The sequence below is a fragment of the Ranitomeya imitator genome, chromosome 2 (assembly GCF_032444005.1).
Source record: "Ranitomeya imitator isolate aRanImi1 chromosome 2, aRanImi1.pri, whole genome shotgun sequence".
Taxonomy (NCBI): Eukaryota; Metazoa; Chordata; class Amphibia; order Anura; family Dendrobatidae; genus Ranitomeya; species Ranitomeya imitator.
The window spans coordinates 138,223,689-138,245,528 of record NC_091283.1 but is presented as its reverse complement, the minus strand read 5'-3'; the positions used below and the strand labels follow the sequence as shown (position 1 = coordinate 138,245,528).

The window sequence follows — 21,840 nt, the reverse complement described above, 5'->3', positions numbered from 1 at the left end:
AATTTTTAGAAGTATGCAGCAGGGCTCAAAGCTGCCCCCGCCCACACTAGATTATCTATATATTGTCTATAGACAGTGACCTGATTATCAGAGGAGTGGGAGTGGTCAGACAACTTAGCAGGAAGCAGCTAGTCTAGGCAATGATAATGTCCTAGTGATAAAACCTTCATTGTAAATAAACAGCACACAGCCTAAGTGACACACGGCTGAATTCTGTGTTTTAACCCCTACCTCATTAAAAAGCAAAAAGATTGATAGCTTCCATTTAAATGGAACCTGTCACCACTTTTCTGTTCTACCAGCTAAAAATATAATTTTATTCAGTGTCCGCTAAGCATTCCCTAAATACTTATGTAACCCCCTCCCGACTCCATGTATCACCCATAAAAACCTTTTACATTTCTCCCGCCGTGTATGCTAACAGTCCGATCTGATGGGCAATGGCTTTGGTTCACTCACTCCACCCCTCTCCTAGGCTGCTGCACACAGTCCTTGACGTTGATGATTAAGATCGCTGTGAGATATCGCTCCTGTGCAGTCAAATGGTTTCTTGCGCATGCGCACTTCTGCTTTTCGGCTTTGCCCGCAGTTGGGCAAAGCATGCTGCGCAGGCGCGATATCTCACAGCGATCTGACTTCTCTACATCAAGGACTGTGTGCAGCAGCTGAGGAGAGGGGTGGAGTGAGTGAACCGAAGCATGCCCATCGGATCGGACGGACCCTACTAGCACACATCACGGGAGAAATATAAAAGGTTTTCATGGGTGATACATGGGGAGTCAAGAAGGTTACATAAGTATTTAGGGAATGCATAGCGGACACTGAATAAAATGATTTTTTAGCTGGTAGGACAGAAAAGTGGCGACAGGTTCCCTTTAATTATGAAATTAATTCATTAATAGGATGGACTTTGATGGAAATGCTAGTCTATAGCTCACACAAGTATAATACCTGCACATATAATACCAGTAGATTACCATTTCCAAGAATGGGCAGAATTCATCTGAATTGGCCTGTATGTTACCAGAATATCTCCTCTGATGGCTTGGAGGGAAGTTGTCAGAAGTACAATTCGGGCACTCGAGTAGTCACATCATGACCAGTTTGTCCCGTGAAATGGACTTGTAGAAACATCATGTGTTAATGCACATTGCAGAAGGTGACTTGTACCCCAATCATTTGTGGTCCTCAGGTCAGTGGTGGACGTGGTGCTCTTCATGAAACCGTGAGGCCACGTCAACCAGGAGAGAAAGAAGCAGGACACGTCCATTTCCATAGGAAAAAAACTTTATTTAACAATATATCAGGATTCCAACATAGCTCCAGGGATCTGGAGTTCCAGGCATTAAACGTGGACATGGGGTGAAGTTTAAACAGCAGGGCAAATGTATTCAACAGGAAACAAAGAAAAGTATTCAATCCCAGGTGAGGCATGAAAATATAAAAAATCGAGTGCCTGAGGAATGACAAGCGAACAGAAGTGTTATCCGAGTACGTGGATTACAGTGAGAACTGAATGTGTGCGCGGAAAGCTCTTCCCTAAGTGTGATGGATTGGGACCCTGCCTCCCACACCAGGCGATATGAGTCAAGCGTTCCTGACGGAGAGGCCTCGGACATGAAATGGCGTGCATAGCAAGGTGGAGCCACGAGCTCCGTCCGAGATTCCAGGGTTTACAAGGCACAGTCCAAAAAAGTAAAAACAAAAAATAAAATATATATTTATAAAAAGTGTTTATCCTTCCATTGTTTAACTGTGTCCTATTCTGTGGTACTGGTGACTCTGCAAAGCTAAAGGGGGGGTACAGAGGAGACAGAGGGCAAGGATACTAAAGGATGCAGCGAGTATTTGGAGGATACTTTACTAGAGTCTTGCCCTGATCTTAACCCTTATCTTACACACGCACATATACACACACACACACACAGGGGGAAGAATCAAAATTGGGGACAGGGAACTGATTGTGCACAGTCTGTTACCAGAGGGGAACATCATTACACCTTAATCCCTTGCAGACTTCAGAAAAGAGGCTGTGGCTTAACTGTATTACACGACTAAAACCTTTGGAAGTTTAGATTATTTATATTTTCGGAATTACTGCCGAGGATATATATATTTTTTTTATTAATCCCTCCTAGTCAAGGAAACATTACTGCAACCCTGTAAAAAACACAGTACATTTTTATACAAGGTCAGTCATCAATGGTAGTGATGAGCGAACGTGCTCATCAGGTGTTATCGGAGCATGCTCGGGCACCAACCAAGTGTCTTTGGCATGCTCGAAAAATATGTTCTGGTCCCCGCGCCTGCATGTCTCGTGGCTGTTTGACAGCCACAACACATGGGGATTCGGTCTGTCTTTTAGGCAATCCCTGCATGTGTTGCGGCTGTCGAACAGCTACAGGGTCTCAAAACATTTTTCGAGCACGCCGAAGTCACTCAGTTAGCGCTTTATTGGAGCACGTTCACTTATCACTAGTAATTACATTTTCAATCTATCCAAAAGCCTGTAGTCCCTTCAGAAGGCATCTACAGTCCTGGCGGTAGAGGCTACACAGGGACCGGTCCAGTGTCAGACATCAACACAGCTCAGGGTGCAGTCCGACAGTCTACCGACTGCCATCAAGATGGTATAAAGAAATGACGACAACCCAACTACTGAGGGATATCTGCAGTGCAAGATCCTATGCAATGCTCGAGGGCCAACAACAATGAGGTGGCTCTCTTGCCCAGCAAGAGTCCCGATGTAGCGCTAACCTTGGCATCCAGAATAATTTGTATACAATCATGGGAGTCATTTAAAAACATGTAGGACATAGTCTAGCTTTAATATTAGCAACCAACTAGGCTTGCTAATGGCATAGTTCAGGGGTCCCCAACTCCAGTCCTCAAGGCCCACCAACAGGTCATGTTTTCAGGATTTCCTTTGCATTGCACAGGTGATGCAATTATTACCTGGGCAAGACTAAGGAAATCCTGAAAACATGACCTGTTGGTGGGCCTTGAGGACTGGAGTTGGGGACCCCTGGCATAGTTAATAGAACAAAAAAAAGGTGCAAGAAAGTGCAATAGCTGAATAAAAGACTTAGGGCACATTTCCATATTTTCCATCCTGACCACGGGTCTTCAGAAATGACAGCATCATATATAACTCTTATGCCAACTTTGGTCACGACCCAAGACCCACGGAACCTGTGGATAATATGGACCAGAAAATATACCTGAAATCCAACCGTGTGAATTTGCCCTTAGTTTCTTCAGTATTGACCATTTGTTAATGACCCCCCCAATGTCCAGCAGGTTTTGGATAACTCATTCTCAAAATCTCAAGAACGCAGTGGAGGTGCAAATCCAGCACGGACGTAAGGACTAGTGATGAGCGAGTATACTTGTTGCTCGGGTTTTCCCGAGCATGCTCAGGTAGTTTTAGTTTTTGTCCACGCAGCTGCATGATTTGCGGCTGCTACACAGGCTGAATACATGCGAGGATTCCCTAGCAACCCCCACATGTATTCAGCCTGTCCAGCAGCCGTAAATCATGCAGCTGTGTGGACAAAAACTAAATCTCCAAGCACTAAAATACTGGGAAACCACCTGAGCGTGCTCGGGAAAACCTGAGCAACGAGCTCATCACTAGTAAGGAATAAAACCAACACAATTTGGTGGAATTCCTCTGCGATTACTCAAATATTACTAATAAAGCCTCTACCTATCCTGTGAATACACAGTCAGTGTGACTTATGGATGCTTTTGATGATCGGAACAGATATGTATTGAATTTATGCTTTTTTACTAAAAAGAAATGAAAATAAATTTGGAGTTTATACAAAAAACAGCTTTACAGTTTTTTTTCCAAAAACACATTATTTACAAAAAATATCAAAGTTAATCTCTTAAGGTACAGAAGGAAAAAAAAATCAATTGAAAAAAAAATAAAAAAAGGTGCTAATAAATTTAAAATTTCACCTTTTATTTTCACATATGTACATGGTGCTTAGGGCAGGAGGAGAATGAACAGGCTCGTGTATGATAAAAGGAAACCAAAAGAACACATTGCTGCAGGTATGAAAAGTTACGTCCAGCCGCCAAACTATGAAGAGGCTCGTAACAAGGCGACTGGCAGGACATTTATATATATATTTAATTATTTAACTATAGCCAAAAGAGTATGTGGCATCTGATCTGCTCCTAAACTAGATAATGTACAGGAGCAATCTGCAAAACATTATAAAATAGGAATAACTAAAGATTTGGGATTTAGAATGTAAAATGAATACATATGTACAGAGACCTTAAAAATAAAAGTAGATGAGAGTGCTGAACTTTATAGAAGTACTTATGTCATGTGCTTAAAAACATTTCGCACCTTTGGCCTGCCCAGCAAAAGACAGCAGGTTCCACACAAGTAAATAATTAAAAATTAAAATAAAACCTTAAAATCAGCATGGAACAGTGCCTGATGCAAACATGAGGTGGAGGGTTGAGTGTGTGGTGCTTCGGAGACTATTTTAAGGCCTTTTTCCTTGTCCCTAGAGACCAAGCGGCTCATAGCCCCTCTTCAGCAGACAGACAGCTGCTGCCCTACAGCACACAAGCCCTTAATCTGCCTCAATACAAGGAGGACACCAGATCCAGCTCTGCATAGCATGTAGGACCGGGCACAGGAGCTGCCCAGGGGAAGGGTAGGGAGATGTGCTGGAGGCGCCACCAGCACGGCAGGTAGTTATGGCAAGAAATACACAGCAAACCTGCACAACCAGGTGTTCAGCTCCGGACAGTCAACATGGGAGTGAATGACAGACATTAGAAGACCACGAGGTTGAGAAGTAACATGTGACAGAAGAGGATGGTCCTGATGTTACAGGAAGGACCCGGCCATCTATGCAAAGGCAGACAAGCTCTAATGTGGTCGGATCCTACATGCTGTAATGGAGTTAGACATGCAGCACATGTCTGGACTCGGAGGCTGCGCTCAGCCAAGCATGTAGGAAACTACTTCCACAACAGGATTTACAACAGGGTGTGTTAGTGCGGGGGAGTGAACAAGTACATGCATGTGTCCGCATACAAAACGTGTGTGTAAAATGTTAGAACCACTAATACATGGCAAGGAATAAGGCAGTGGCTTCATATTGGCCAAATATACAAATAGTAGTCCACATCCTAAAAAAAAAAAAAAAATTGAGGAGCATATTAGGAAGAGAGTGGAGGAGGAACTAACCGGTGAGAAAAGGTGGGGGATGTATACGACGATTATTAGGTGGGAAATATGTGCGAGTGGGAAGGGGGGAATATAGGGTAAGAGGACAAAGGAGCTGAAGAAATTCAGACAAGCATTAGGAAAACTGTGGTTGGAAAGAGTAAGCCTAGTGCAGAGCTGCATGGAAGGACGAACGTGTAAATGTGAACGCTATGTTAGTGGGTTTTTGCATAAACATTTCTAGAGAAGTGGTGGTCCTTGTAATATCTGTATGTTGTGTGTATTCCATACTGCAGGACTCAGTAAAGTGCGCTCCTCCATGGAGGTGACAACAGGGACAGAGTGTGCACCCTACCTGGTTCTACTAAGAGGTCTCAGTGCTGAAATTGTCCTCAAAGGATCCATTGCCAGGGCAGACCCCTGACCAGAACCTCTACAGATATAATATTGAGCAAGGATGGGTGATTGGGTTACCATCAGCACCATAAAGCACCTTGGCACAGTCACTGGTGGAATAGTTTGAAATAAAACCCTGCTAAAAAAGGTACAAAAAGCAGAACTACTTCCCAAACTGCACAGCTAAAATGCTGCGCCAAGCTTTCAGGTTTGCAGACTCCAATACCAACCTGGCTTTTTTTCCCCCTATGTAAAAAGTATATGTACTGTGCATATGAACACCGTACCAACCTGCGGTACTGATGTACATGAAATAAATGGCAGAAAAACCATTCATGGGCGGCTACTGAAGAAGCTCGGGGTCACCACAATATTTGCATCAACATCCTCAGAAAGTAGCAGCAACTTGCAAGCTCCTGAGTGAATGCAACGCCAGCGCTCTACGGGTGTGTGAAGGTCTCCTGGACGGTCATTAACTAGTCGGGTTAAATAATAAATCAGTAATCAGGTAGCAAAATGCCAACTCATGTTAGGGGTATTAATGTGACAACTCGGAGCAGGAACCTCCCCAATCATGTCACACTGTAGAATTGGGTATTATTTATATCATCAGTCTATCTTCTACCGCTTCCAGGAAAGACATACTCACAGAGCAGGTTCAAATTATTAAAAAAAAAAAAAAGAATAAAAAAAACTCAGATTACAGAGCCTAATAGGATTTCACAAGACGCTGCATTGGGTACAGCTATCTGGCAGATGTCACTCATCACAAATATTATCTGTGCATCATCAGGTATTTGCAGCAAAACTGGATCCAGCACATACAAACTGTTGTATTCATGTGAGCCCAATTTTATTACACATGATGCCCATAGATTTCATGGTAATGGAGCCAGTGGGCAGCATTGGCAGATGTGGCCTATTGAAAGGAGTATGCCATTAAGTGCATGTGTAGACAGGTAGCTGGCGCAGCGTGTACCAGGGCACAGGCTGCAGCGTGTGGTTTCATGGTTACGGCTCACCCAAGGAGGACGCAGCGGCTCAGCCAAGGAGGACGCAGCGGCTCACCCAAGGAGGACGCAGCGGCTCACCCAAGGAGGACGCAGCGGCTCACCCAAGGAGGACGCAGCGGCTCACCCAAGAGGATTCACAGCTGGGTACGCCAGGGTGTGTTCAGACTGAACAGAATCAAGACACGCAGAATTATACCACTCAAACCAAACACAGACCCTAGGATCCATGCATGTCAGGGCCCTGGAAGGGCTTCACATCACTGTGCGCTATACCACCAGCACATACATGCCTTGTCATTCGTAACTGGGCACAGTACATGTAGTATCCGGGCATCCAGCGCAATGTTACATAGCTTACTAAGGATACGTCGTCCCTCTACTACCAGGATATAAGACATTGCTTTGCTGAATACTGAAGTCACAGCCATCGAAACTACCTGCTTCATTGTGCCTCCACAACAAGGACCGTGGAAGACCGTTCAGACTGCCCTTGCATGTCAAGTAAAGGTTGACCACTGCAGATGTGCAAAGTGCAGACAGGAGCATATCCAAACCACCCTCCCCTGGACAGGAAAGGGAGCAGAACAATGGGGCAAACTATATAAAAATACCTAACGTAGGGAAAGTTAGTCTTATTGCTCCGTCTCCCAGAGTCCTGTAATGCAGAGTGACCTTTGGCCTGTGCTGCTGGCGCTTGGTTGGCCATCCCACTGATGGGGAGCAGGAGGAGTTGTCCCAGTTCATCTCAGACCTTGTAATAAATGTTTGCGGGGCTTTGAGGTGGCATTTCTTGTACAATGTACACAGGGTGTCCATAATCCCCGCTCACCTTCTCATAGTGAGGGCAGTAATTGTTCTCTGTAGTCCGCAGCGGGATGATGATGTCACTTGGCTCAGTGCCAGCGTTTCCGCTGCATTTAGGGCTAGCCAACGTGCTAAGGGACAGGGCCGCTGCTCGCTGCTGTGTATGCTTGCGATGCCGTTTTCGAATCTTGATAAGCAAGACTACTAGGAAGATGATGATGAGAATAAAGATGACGCATCCTGCACCAATGGCTGCAAACACAGCCACTTTTGAGCTGAAGAAGTTGTCAACGCCGCTTCCGGAGGAAGGTTTATTGTCCTGGTTCACAGTATCTGAAATAGAAAACACCCAAAGGTTGGCAGGAGGAGGACAAAAGGGAACCAAAAATGACCTGACAATCAATATTAACAAGTCATCTACTACAGACTAAGCAGGTACGGAAAAAGATGGCACAATCACACCTAAGGGCAAAATTGCACCAACGCGAGATTACTCTACTCTTTACAGGCCCAAGATTAAGTGCTCGTAAAACGTGGATCTGGTGGCACGTCTGTACATCTTACTTATGACAGGCATAGACATGTAATATAAAGTGCTCTGGCTGTGAGGACAGCTGGGACGTAGGGGAGAAAGGACCAGACAGCCCAAGACCACCTGTCTGTCAAAGCTTCAGAGTCCACATGTTGGGGTCAAGCATGAAATAATATTCAGCTACTGCTACCTTACAATTTTGACAGGGATGGGAACAATACTTTCTATGTACTTAGCTATTTAAAGATGACCTTTCACTTTTTTTTTATGTGCGCTTCCATCCTAAGGTTATACCCCCAGTAATAAATATGCCAAATGTTCCCTTCAACCAACTTCTGTCACAGTGGAGCTTCTGTCACAGAGGAGAACAGAAAAAAAGCCTACAGAAGTCCTGTACTACATGCCCATTAGTTTGAAGGAAAGGTTTGATCTGTATTGACAGAAAAAAAACAAAGAAAAAAAAAAAAAAAGGAAGCAAATGAGGAGCAACTCAGTCCAAAGAAATTACAGGGGGGAAAAAAAAAAGTAGTGTTTAAAAAGGTAGTTTCTCGCTCACCTGGCTTTCCATGGTCTTCTCCTTCAAACCCATTATTCCTTGGTCCAGGTGTTGCCATCTTTCCAGTATTATCTGCTTCTTTGCCTGGCCGGCTAGTGGTGACCTGTTCTGGTAATACTGCATTGGGGTCTGTAAACAAATTAAAAACAAAATCTAAAGTTTTTGCCAAAAACATTCAAAAAGAGGAAGTTTGGTTAAACTTGGGTTTAGGCCATCAACATGGTTACGATCAAACTTCTAACATTGTCATTTATTGATACCGAGTGCACCTTGACTGAAAAGTAATGGAAGATTAAGGGTTTACTAGATAGTGGCCCGATTCTAACGCATCGGGTATTCTAGAATATGCATCTCCACGCAATATACTGCCCAGCCACGTAGTATACTGCCCAGCCATGTAGTATACTGCCCAGCCACGTAGTATATTGCCCAGCCACGTAGTATATTGCCCAGCCACGTAGTATATTGCCCAGCCACGTAGTAGATTGCCCATGTCACCTGTGTGCGGTGCACTCGGCAGCTTCCGGTCCCAGGGTTGGTAGCGCAGGACCCGTGATGACGTCACGGGAACACGACCGTGATGTCATGGCAGGTCATTCTCGTGCAGGCCCTGTGATGAGGTCGCGGTCACATGACTGACGTCATGGCAGGTCCTTGTCGCATACCATCCTAGCCACCGGAGCCTGCCGCTTGAATGGAGCGGTCACCGGAGCGTCGCAAGGAGTGGGAAAGGCGCCGGAGGGTGAGTATATGATGATTTTTTATTTTTTTAAATTATTTTTAACATTAGATCTTTTTACTATTGAGGCTGCATAGGCAGCATCAATAGTAAAAAAGTTGGTCACACAGGGTTAGTAGCAGCGTTAATGGAGTGAGTTACACCGCGGCATAACGCGGTCCATTAGCGCTGCCAATAAACCTGTGTTAGCGCTGACTGGAGGGGAGTACGGAGCGGGCACTGACTGCGGGGAGAAAGGAGCGGCCATGTTGCCGCCGGACTGCGCCCGTCGCTGATTGGTCGTGGCAATGGTCGTGGGCGTTTTGCCACGACCAATCAGCGACTTGGATTCCATGACAGACAGTGGCCGTGACCAATGAATCTGCGACAGACAGAAGGACACACAAAGACGGAAGTGACCGTTAGACAATTATATAGTAGATAGGGCAAAAGAAGCTTTTTAGGTTGTCCTAACTATCTTGATCTTGCATTTTATTATTATTTTAAGGAGTACTGGTGCCCACACACAGAAACGTCAGCCACACCGCAGGGCCAGCTGGCTCATGTGTATGGCAGCTGTCATATTAAGGCCATGTTCACACGTTCCTGATTTCCCTGCTGTTTTTTCTACACTAAAAACCGCAGCTCTTGGCAGAATACGCAGGTGCGTCTTTTGATGCGGTTTTTAGTGCGGTTTTTTTATGCAGTTTTCTCTGCAGAGTCTGTGTTTTCTTAGGGTTAAAATGGCTGAAAATACCCTAACCCTACCCCTAACTAACTGTAGTGGGGGGGAAAAAAAATTCTTTATTTTATTATTGTTACTACCTATGGGGGTGATAAAGGATGGGGGGTCATTTACTTTTTTTTTTATTTTGATCACTGTGAGGTTATCACAGTGATCAAAATGTGCCTGGAACGAATCTGCCGGCAGATTCAGCGGGCGAACTGCGCATGCGCCCGCCATTTTGGAAGATGGCGGCACCCAGGGAGAAGACGGACGGACGGACGGACACCGGGAGGCCCGGTAAGTATAAGGGGGGGGGAGATGAGGGCACCAGGGGGGGGGGGGGGTGGGTGTATGGGGGGTGTCGGAGCACAGGGGGTGGCATCGGAGCATGGGGGGGTGGGATTGGATCACGGGGGGACAGCCACACTCCGCCCACGCACTTCCTGCTGCAGCGATTCTGCACCACAAACCGCAGAAAACCCGCAGATATTTTTTTCGTCTGCGGGTTTTACTGCGGGTTTGACCCTCACAATGAAGGTCAATGGGTGCAGAACCGCTGCAGTTCCGCACAATGAAGTGACATGGTCCTTTTTTACCGCAGCTATTCAGCGCGGCTTTTTTAGTGAATTTCCGCAATGTGGGCACAGCGGTTCCTGTTTTCCATAGGGTACATTGTACTGTACCCTGCATGGAAAACAGCTGCGGACCCGCAGTGGCAAAATCGCGGCGGTTCCGCAGTAAAAAATGCATTGTGTGAACATGGCCTAAATGTCAATGCTGTATTCTACTGTGAGTAGAGAATTCTCATACAGCGAAACACATGAAAATTCGGCCACACTGATCGTGCAGGTGTATGGGGGAGGAATAGTGACTGTACAGTATTATTTACAGTGTAAGACAATGGAGAATGAGCTTTGATAGCAAAAGCTCATTTCAAGATTTTCTTGCCATGTAAACAGGCTGCTGATCACTACGAATGAGGAAAATGCTCTCATTAGGTGAAATGATCTTTTGCGCAGCATAAAGGATCAATCTTGGCAGAACACCATGGTAGCCTATACACAGAGCGATATAGCTTTGATCACTCACTATGCATCCTATACTTTGATCTGCCTGTGTAAACAGGTATTCACGCGATCGGTAAAAGTTTATGGATCGTCTGTCGTGTCGCCGGTCAGTCTGTACAAATTGACCGATAGAATTCGTCAAATTCTAACAATGACCCATCATTCATGACAACTGCGTAATGTGAACGGTGTCCAAAAATTGCTTGTTCATGGTGGAGAGAATCATTAAGGTGAGAACAAAAATCGAAGATTGTGTAATGTAAATGGAGATTATTGAATGAGTGAACAATTAGACCGGCAAAATGGAGGAGGAGTGGAAAGGGCGCTATTCAACCATTTCATTCAGGATTCTAGTCCTGGATAAACACTTGGCCGACTTGGTCTGACATTTGTGAGCTACGACCCAAACATTCATTGTCTGAATGATTATCTACTTGTATAGAAGAACCCCAACTGAAGGTGTATGGGGAGGATAGCTGATGGACTCAACCCTTACTGACGAGGAGCACCTTTATCTTGACCAGTACCCCCCAATACCAAGGGTGAAAACCCATTGATAAATGTATTATTTTACTCGAAGTTATACATAGTTCCTGGCCAAGAACATTGACAAGTTGCTCTGTATACCTTGTCCGACTTTCATGATGATCTTCATGGAGCGTGATTGGCATACCCCTCCTTCCCGATTCTCCAGACCCTGTAGCGTGCCATTGGAAGTAGCTGCAGTGTAAAGAATGGATTACATTAAAACAATTATAACTTACTGAAAGTAAATGACAACCTACACCTCTTGGGATCTCATCAGATTTCACATATCTTAAATCAGTCAGATGTGGGTTGAGGGGGCAGGAGCCACAGGACAATATTAAACTTCTGGTTCTACAAGCGGCATTGCCGGTCTCAAGCCAAAGGTTTTAAAAAGTAATAAAGTAGACAAAATAGATCATTGTGCTTTGCGTACCCTCTACTAATCACCTATATCCACCCCGACTGACTATTACTAACAGATCAGACGGCTAGGCAATATATAATAATGTGCATTACTAGAAACAGCCAACAGTGAAATGGGTTCATTACCACATTAACAATTATTAAGATTTATGGACTCAGATATTTCTTGGTGTTCAAGCTTGTTACTGGATTAGAAAAGCAAAACGAGACCCTCCCTCTAAGTGCCTGCAGGCCTGGGAAGAGCACCGACTTATCCAATATTGGAAGGAGTCTGCTCATGCACATCAAAAGGGATATTAAAGCAAGCGTCTACACGGCTTCTACAATAAAGCCAGCCATTTATCCGCCAGGAGATTTCAGTCTGAGCATTTTATGAATTAAAAGCCGCAATGCAATGTGTAACTAGTTGTCCCCTCTTAGGGCCAGGTCTTCTATAAAAGCAGTTATATGGCCACACCTGTAAGGAATGGTCACAGACGCAACGTGAAAAAGGAGGGTCTGTTACTCTACTAGTGCTACTAAGCCAAGGCTGCAAACCCTTCATGTCACCAATCCCAACATATTTTAGTGAAAAGGAAAACATGAACAAAAATGGAATAAGATCAATCTTGGCTCCAGTAAATTAAGAAGTTACAGAGCTAGTGTGACCAGGGGCGGTGTCCTAAGTTACCGAGCTAGTGTGACCAGGGACGGTGTCCTTCAGATTGATGCCAATTATAGGAGGTTTCCAAGACTTTAGGAAAGGTTGTCAAAACCAAACTGATCAGGGGGTCCCGGCACCTTTACTGATCAGGGGGTCCCGGCACCTTTACTGATCAGGGGGTCCCGGCACCTTTACTGATCAGGGGGTCCCGGGCACCTTTACTGATCAGAAGGTCCCGGCACCTTTACTGATCAGGGGGTCCCCGGTACCTTTACTGATCAGGAGGTCCCAGCACCTTTACTGATCAGAGATGCCTGGTGCCTGCGCACTGCAGTACTTTGCTCTGCCCTCAACAGGACAGAAAGTACGCCGGAGCAGCAGCGTGAAGACCAGAAGAGAACGTCATCTAATGAAGATGGGAGGCGCCGGACTGGACCAACAGCGGGACCTCCCCTGGGTGAGTATAATCTAACGTCTTTCTCATCTTTTAGGATAAATCAGGGGCTTATCTACAGCATTACAGAATGTTGTAGATAAGCCCCTGATGCCGGTGGGCTTACCTCACCCGCGATTTTGGGGGTGACAGGTTCCCTTTAATCTTTATTTTAAATTTGGCCATTTTTTTCCTTCAAGTAACAAGGTTTATATTTTAAAGAAAAAAATTTGTAATCTTGCAATGTTCACACTGGACACGAAGGCTTTTTTTTTTTTGGACTCCCACATCCTATCCTTTCAGGAACCGTTTTCTTTACAGGGGCAGGATTACAGTGACAGGTAACGCCTCTATACAGGGCTGATCACAGGGTCCACCAATGACAACATGCCATGTCACAGACTCCCCCGCCCTTCATAATGACCTTTGAGCACCCTCATTTTTTTAATAGAAAATATAAAGTCGAGGGTCCTGAAACAGGAAATTTAAGTCTGAAAAAACCCCATCATTTTGCCAGGGTGAAAATAGAAAGATTTTTATTTTTACTACAGATTGATATCTAAAGGAAAAAAAAATGGCTCAATACCCACAAACCTTTAATACAAAGCGGATTTAATCAATAGGTAATTTTCCGAGGATCGCTTCCCTTTAAGCTTGTTCAGAAGAAACATGTTATATCCCCCATGTATCCATACAATTTAAGCAGAAACTCTTAAAAAGCTTCTAAAAACACCAAACTAAACGTGGGGGAATACGGCAGAATCGCGCTTGTGTGAACACGTAGGAACAGCCGGCGAAGCCTCGGACCACTGTGCCTTCTGGGTGGCAGATACGGCGATTGTGCCCGACCAGAAAGCGGTGGGCGATGACTGACTCCAATCCAGAGGAGTGCACAGCTCGCACAATATACTGTAATAACAGCTTAATGAGAAATCAGATCAATGGGTAGACAACAAATGCCCTATGACCCACGAGGCCCAGAAGAAGAAGAAAAAAAAAAAAAAAACACAACCTGGCCTTGTGCCCAGGGAATTCATCCAGCATAGCTATAAAAAAAATAAAAAGAAAGCTGAACCTGTAACTGGTTACTAGGAACCACGAGGCTTCATTTTCCCTAGGTCCCGTTCACACTATGGCTGCAGTACCTCTAGGGGTTCTGTCCAAATCCTCCTAAAAATGGGATTTAGACTGTACCTCCATGATGTGCTGCAGAAATGCAAAGCTTTAGGTGTGATTTACGTATACGGAAAAAGAATTAAAAAAATATATATATTAAGCTTAAGCTTTACAAAAGTGGCGAATGGTTGTCATGCCCCCCAGAGTTACTACCGAGGGCCTACATGTAAAGCCATCGCCACAACCACTATTTATAAATGGTTTCTATATGCGTGGAAGCCCATGCATCACTATTATAATGCGCCAGGCTAAAAATCAGACAACCAGGCGTACAGAGGGTTAACTGGAGCGTCTCCTCCCAATCTCTGCAGGATTCCCCCCACACAGGAAATTAAACCTCTGTCCCAGTCTGGGAAGCGGGATCATGGGGTTTGTAGGAAGAAAAGAAATCTAAAGCATTGGAAGGCTCCAGGCGAAACTAGCAGGTCCATGGAAGGGGGATTATTAGCAGCGGACCTCCCTAAAGTCCACTGCTTCTGTTTTTATTCTTCCATGTGCAAGTGGTGATCAATCTCATATGTGGGAAGTGAGGAAAAAAAAAAATCTGGAAGATGAAAGATTTTCAGAAAATTTGATCCTTTTGTTACGGCAGGTACACCAGGCACTCAACAAACTTACACAGACCCAGATTAGTCAGATATGCAGCCATTCATGAGGCAAAAATCGTGGCTGGAGTGTACTTTATGGTTTAGTGGTCTAGGTTATCTTGCGATTCATAAGGGATGCATAATCAGGCCTTCGTGTCCGCTCTCCTGACGTATATTATTCTATCTCCAATAATATGACAAATCTGGTTTCTTACAAATATCTTGTGTTGACCCAATTCCTTCTCGAAATTAGTGAAAAATCATCATTTCATGACAAATAACCTTACTAGAAAACCTGCTACATATACCGTAAGTGTATCTGGCTACCTCATGATAAAGAGGCTTAAGAGCTAAATAAAATGTAAAATTCAATTTTTTTAAAAATTTCTATCGCAGAGATATTTGTTTCTAAAGTTTAGTGGACTTCATATGCCAATTTCCCGTTCAAACAAGGCAGCAGTAGAAGATTCTTCTGTGGGCAGGTGTTCACTTTTTTCCTGTATCACGTTGACCAATCGTAAGTCATCATACAGGGGTAAAAGAAAAGCAAACACCCCAAAGAAGCTTAGAACTGGCTTTCTCACTTGTGTTAGCAGACTGATGTGTCTTACCTCATCACACAGATCATTCCCAGCCTGCGCTGTAACATCATTACATTAAATGAGCTTGTCTACCCCAGGTATCAGGAAATAATGGACAAAGCATGAAGACAAATTCCAGCTCCTGGTGAAAAATTCTTTAGACTTTATTGCATATGAAGATTAAAAACTATCCAAGGCAAATACGTACACAGCGACGCATTCTGAACATATACAATAGTTTGGCAAAGTTTTGACTTGAAGACGTTTGTGTACATATCTGCCTTGGAAAAAGTTTTTAATCTTCATATGGAACATAGTCTAAAGAATTTACCAGGAACTGAATTTTTTCTGCACGTTTTCTCCGTTTGCTACACGAAGGGTGTGATCGCGTTTCCCTGCAGACTGGACTATTATTACTGCTGAGCTGGCAATCCTTTCTCTCAAATTGGGGGAATAATGCCCCAATACATGGGATAAATGCAGAGCATTGTATGTGACAAGTGCTGCTCACACGATCAACTTCATGACTGTTGCAGCTCTCCTCTCCCGGCAGATATTCATTCATAATGCAATGACATTATGTCCAGGATCTATCACAGGTATCGGGGTATTATTCCAAGATACCCGGGATAGATCCAGAGCATTGTATATGACAAATGCTACTCACACGATCAACCGCATGACTGCTGCAGCTCTCCTCTCCCAGCACAGATTCATCCATAATGCAATGACATTATGTCCAGGATCTATCACAGGTATCGGGGTATTATTCCAAGATACCCGGGATAGATCCAGAGCATTGTATATGACAAATGCTGCTCACACGATCAACTGCATGACTGCTGCAGCTCTCCTCTCCCAGCACAGATTCATCCATAATGCAATGACATTATGTCCAGGATCTATCACAGGTATCGGGGTATTATTCCAAGATACCTGGGATAGATCCAGAGCATTCTATATGACAAATGCTGCTCACACGATCAACCGCATGACTGCTGCAGCTCTCCTCTCCCAGCACAGATATTCATTCATAATGCAATGACATTATGTCCAGGATCTATCACAGGTATTGGGGCATTATTCCAAGCTACAATGTTCTGGATATATCCCGGGTATGTGATGACAGAGCCAGCTATCCTCCTCTCCTGCAGCTTATAAAGACAGGGAAGCTACGTTTTCTCCAGCGACATGGCCGGTTTAGCATGCAAAGATTGGCAAAGGTTTTTGTTTTTTTTTAAAAGAACTGACATTGTCACTGGATGGCAAACAGTTGCAGAAATGATGGTCGAGCAAGTTGAGATTCAGCCCCACACACAGAAGCAGGACGTGCACCACCTCCCACGTAAATCTGCAAATGTTCTGCTGTGAAGCCCTGGGTCCTGGCATTTATGTGGATGCTACTTTGCCATGTTTCCACCTACCTAAACATTGTTGCACGCCAAGTACACTATTCATGGTGCCTGTATTCCCTAATCACAGTTGCCTCTTTCTGCAGGACGAGTCCTGCCAAGCTGCAAAAATTGTGCCGGAATTGGATGGTGACTGGGTCCAAATTTAGCAAGCCTCAGTCTAATTAGGCATCTGTAAAATGGGCTTAAACAAAACAACACATCCCATCCATCGAGTGGGCTCCCAAATTGCAACTTGAATGATCAGCTACTAATATTTTAGTAAACCTAGACTTCAGGGGTCTTGCAGAGTGGAGTCATTGCTTCAGCAGGTCAAAGACTTTGTCAACATGAATTGCTACCTACTAGTGATGAGCGAGTGTACTCGTTGCACGGGTTTTCCCTAGCACGCTCAGGTGTCCTCCGAATATTTGTAAGTGCTCAGAGATTTAGTTTTCATCGGCCTCAGCTGAATGATTTACATCTTCTACCCAGCCTGAGTACATGTGGGGGTTGCCTGGTTGCTAGGGAATCCCCACATGTAATCAAGCTGGCTAATAGCTGTAAATCATTCAACTGTAGCTATGAAAACAATCTCCGATCTATCATAAATACTCGGAGGTCACCCGAGCAACGAGTACACACTCATTACTAGTACCTGCACAATATTAGGAGGGTAATTTTAATATTAGGCATGATCGATGTAATAACTGAATTGCTTCCACTGGGACAGACCGGAACCAAAGAAATAACTTATTAAAATTGAATTGCTAGAAGTCCGAGTCGCAACCAGGGATGAGGTAGTGGGCATTTCTAGTGCAATGTTAGGATTGATCACCAGACAAGCACCACCACGCATCCTCCTCCGCATTGGGTTGGCCAAGATCTCACCAGGCCATGGGATGCTCTGCTGCCAGCATATAGCATGGACAAGTTTTCCAGACTTTGCGTGCTAAGGTTTCCAAATAAACTATATCAGGGCATCATATCATTCACTTCCTCTCATTTATGTGGTCTCCAGCAATTCTGAGCATCAGTCTCCTTAGTTTCCTCACATCCTGGTTTCCCGCAGAATGGGTTCTCGCCCTTGAGTGACAGCTCTGGTGAATAGTACAGTCATATTAGAACTACAAAGCTCAGAAAAACGCTGATTTAACTCATTAAGCTATTAGAGGTTTGTGCCAAGTCTACACTGTTATTCCTGCTTTTACATTTGAACAAGCACATGGTCCAGACCGAGCAGAGAGCTGTGATTACGAGACTTGCTGTGAAAATTGCTGGGCTAGTGATTTATAACCATCTGTTCAGAAGATGAGCAATAGGGGAAGGGATGTGAGCAGATAACTGCTGCATAGAAATAAAATGGAAAGAGAGCTGACTAGCATGTTAAGAGTTAACCCCTCTCCCGGCATGTAACTACTGTGCAAACTGGGACAGGGAATAGAGGCAGTTTTACATGGAAAGTAGCTCTGAACTGTAAAAGATAAAAGCTCTCATTGCAGGTAAATGACAGCAGATATAAAAAAGCTAAGTCAATAGCAAACTTGCTTATTTTCATGCTGCACAATTGAAGCAATAAAGACCTTGAGAATACCCCTTTAATGCTTAAGCGTTTGTGAAAGACCTTCCTGTATGAAGGTTTATAGGCATCCAAGTGTTATCTCCAGTCATTGCAAACACTTCCCTTCTAAAACATTTCTAGCATACAAATGGTGCGCCATCAGCGCCAGTCTGATCAGTATTGCCCTCCCACCTATACGGCCACGCATGGCAGCTCACTTCACCGTACAGTTTCAACCCAAGCCCCAAATATGGAAAAGCAAACCCCGATGGAATGAAAGTTATTTTTCACCCTCCTTTCCACAGAACACAATGTGAGGTCTGCGGAGGGAGAGGGTAGCGGGGGTCATACTACACAAGAATGACTGGAGGCACTATGAATAGAAGCAATTCTGCACACAGCTACTGGAAAGTGGAACAGACGACGCTGCCTGGACCACTGAGTCAGGCAGACAGAAAATGCATTTAAAGAGCTAGGATCTGCAGATTTACTAAAATGTCCTCTAAGCTGACCTTTATGTATATCCTGCTTCTTCAGAGATCTCTAGTGTAGTCTGGATTACAGTGGTGGCATCAGAGTCCCGATGGCTATGCAGTGTCCCGACCGCTTCCTCAGACACAGATGCCATTTGGCAGGTCAATGCTTCACTTCATAGGACCCTACAACGCTCGCCTATCAGCTGCTGAACACGGCTTTGTGTCTCATAGAAAGGCTGGGGAGATAAGTGTATGGAATCCAGAAAGGCGATATGCTGGAGAAAGGAGGCTATTCCAGAGGAACAAAAAGCACTCAAGATAGTACAGAAACATGGAGGAAACCAGACACAGAAAGGAGGACACAAGTCAGAGTACTTTGATAAACCTGATGCTGCTGATCAACCATCACGAGACAACTGAACTACAGACAACTCTCCCAAAAGCTGGTCTACAGCAGTGTTCCTCAACTCCGGTCCTCAAGAGCCACCAACAGGTCATGTTTTCAGGATTTCCTTAAGTATTGCCCAGGTGATAATTGCATCACCTGGAAAGGCAAGAATTCCATCACATGTGCAATACTAAGGAAATCCTGAAAATATGACCTGTTGGTGGCTCTTGAGGACCGAGTTGGGGAACACTGGTCTACAGGGTTGTATGTCTACAATATAGAAGTGCTGCCAACGGCATCATCTGTAGTGCAATGAAGGCCTGTTCCCCTAGTGTCCTCCACACTATACAAGTCTCAAGCATGGACCGTACATAAAGCAGATCACACCTAACATGGTGACGTATACTGGAGCTGGATAGACGACATGACACTACATGGACGTAGGACGAGAATTCAGAAGACAGACGCTTTCTGGACCACCGTACCCGCAGTATTTGCAGTGTTTCCAGTATCTGCTGGATAGAAAATCTAATACTTCCAGATGTGAACTGCTGTGAAAGATTTCTCCCATACACCCGCCAGCCAACCAGTGCCAGGGGCTACAGCTGGAGAAAGGAAAAAAAAAGAATGAAATACAAGGAAAAAAAGATGGAGGAGTGGAGGGGAGGAAAAGTCTGGAAATAAAGTAATGTCAGAGAAATGCTGCAAAGCTGCAAGACCACTGACGACTGAATTAGCCATTTGCCTTCAGTCTCCACCTGTCTAGCTGAAAGACCCGCTCCCCTCGGCACTGCCGGGGCCAGCACCAGATAGATATCTGTGCATAGCCATGCTCTGCCATTTCATGCTCCGTGAGCTCTGAATCCCAGCGGTAGGAGACTGGCATGACTGGGTCAGTGAGCATGCTTCCCTCATAAGCAGAGCCGCATTACTCGCTCCATCTGGCCCAAATCAAGTATTGACTATTTCAAGAAATAGGGCACAATGTGTCACATGCGGGGAGCGAGTCCTTAAGGGTCTTTCCATTCCTCAGTCAAGCAGTAAAGAAAATACATAGCAAATATTCATGCGTACAATGTGGTGCTTGCCAGGCATCATGAGGATCTCTCTGAACACCGGATTAAAAAGCAAGAGCTGCCTATTTATAACCGCCAGAGAAAGGGGGCAGCGCGCCTTCAGTCTATCCGGCAGGATCCCGCAGAGAAATATTTAAGAGGGTGTCCACTACTTCACCATTGATGACCTATGTCTGATCAGTGGGGGGGGGAGGGGGTGACACCCTGCAGCCCCTCCATCACCTGTATCGGCGTCAGTGGCCCCTTTGGGAGAACTCATTTGCTCTGTCTTCTGATAGTGGCCATTGCAGGGTACTGCACACTGGCCTTCTATTGCTTTGAATAGGAGATATAGATAGATATATAGATATATATATAGATATATAGTACTCCCAGCTGGTGGGCAACTCTGGCACCGATGACAGCTGATCGGCAGGGTGACGGACCCCAACCGATCACACATTGATGACATATCCTAACGGTAGACCATCAATGCTAAAGTAGTTGACAACCTCTAATATTGAAAGAGAAGCAATATTTCTGCAAGCATCTTATCCACGTGCAAGAAAATTTTCAGAAAGCTGTGCAACTTGCCAAATCCTAAGGGTGTGCAATACACACATGGTTAGGATTTGGCTCCACTTGTCAGTGCCAGTAGTGATCACACGACTAATATACGATTTGTTTACTTGCGTTCACTTGTTTGATTGACAAGAGGCTTAGTAGCCTGGATGAGACCATAAGTAAGCAAATCGTATTCTTATGGTCACATGAATCCTAATGGTGTGTATATTACATACTCCTAGAATTTGGCAAACTGCACGGCTTGCTGACAATTTACTTGGGTGGAGAATGCTTTTAAAGGGACTGTCGCTCAAATTGGCAGGATATTTAAAAGGACTATTTACCTGTCCAAAGGGCGGCGTTTAGTGATGAGCGAATATACTCGTTACTCGAGATTTCCCTAGCACGCTCGGGTGACCTCCGAGTATTTTTTAGTGTTCGGAGATTTAGTTTTCATTGCGGCAGCTGAATAATTTACAGCTACTAGCCAGGCTAAGTACATATGGTGTTTGCCTGGTTGCTAGGGAATCCCCACATGTAATCAAGCAGGCTAGTAGCTGTAAATCATCCAGCTGCCGCGATGGAAACAATCTCCGAACACCAACAAATACTCACCAACAAATACTCGGAGGTCAGGAAATCTCGAGTAACGAGTATATTCGCTCATCACTAGCAGCCTTTCATCTTCATTTCTCCACCCCGTCCGTCCCTGTTGTCCGCAAAATGTTAGTGAATTAGAGTACTTGTGCTCCATAGTTGACGCGTGCGCAATGCAATCTTCGGTCACACACGCGCAGTATGCTTTGCCCAACTGCGGGCAAAGCCGAAAAGCATTACTGCACATGCGCCCGCGCACTATACTGAAGTATTTCGCTGTGTTGTGGGACATATTACTGCGTATGTGCCCGCGCACTATGTCCCACAACACAGCGAAATACTTCAGTATAGTGCGCGGGCGCATGTGCAGTAATGCTTTTCGGCTTTGCCTGCAGTTGGGCAAAGCATACTGCGCGACTGAAGA

The 21,840-nt window shown here is 44.8% G+C and overlaps 1 protein-coding gene across 1 annotated transcript in view; it reads right to left on the bottom strand.

Annotated features, from left to right (window-relative positions):
- Positions 1 to 1,269: 1,269 nt before the first annotated feature.
- Positions 1,270 to 21,840, bottom strand: part of EFNB1 (ephrin B1) — a 58,354-nt gene continuing 37,783 nt past the window's right edge. The window contains exons 3-5 of the mRNA XM_069747332.1: positions 11,641 to 11,733; positions 8,502 to 8,630; positions 1,270 to 7,746 (exon numbers count right to left, since the gene is read on the bottom strand). Coding sequence (XP_069603433.1) covers positions 7,355 to 7,746; positions 8,502 to 8,630; positions 11,641 to 11,733 — 614 coding nt within the window. The 3' untranslated portion in view covers positions 1,270 to 7,354. The remainder of the gene's footprint in view (positions 7,747 to 8,501; positions 8,631 to 11,640; positions 11,734 to 21,840) is intronic.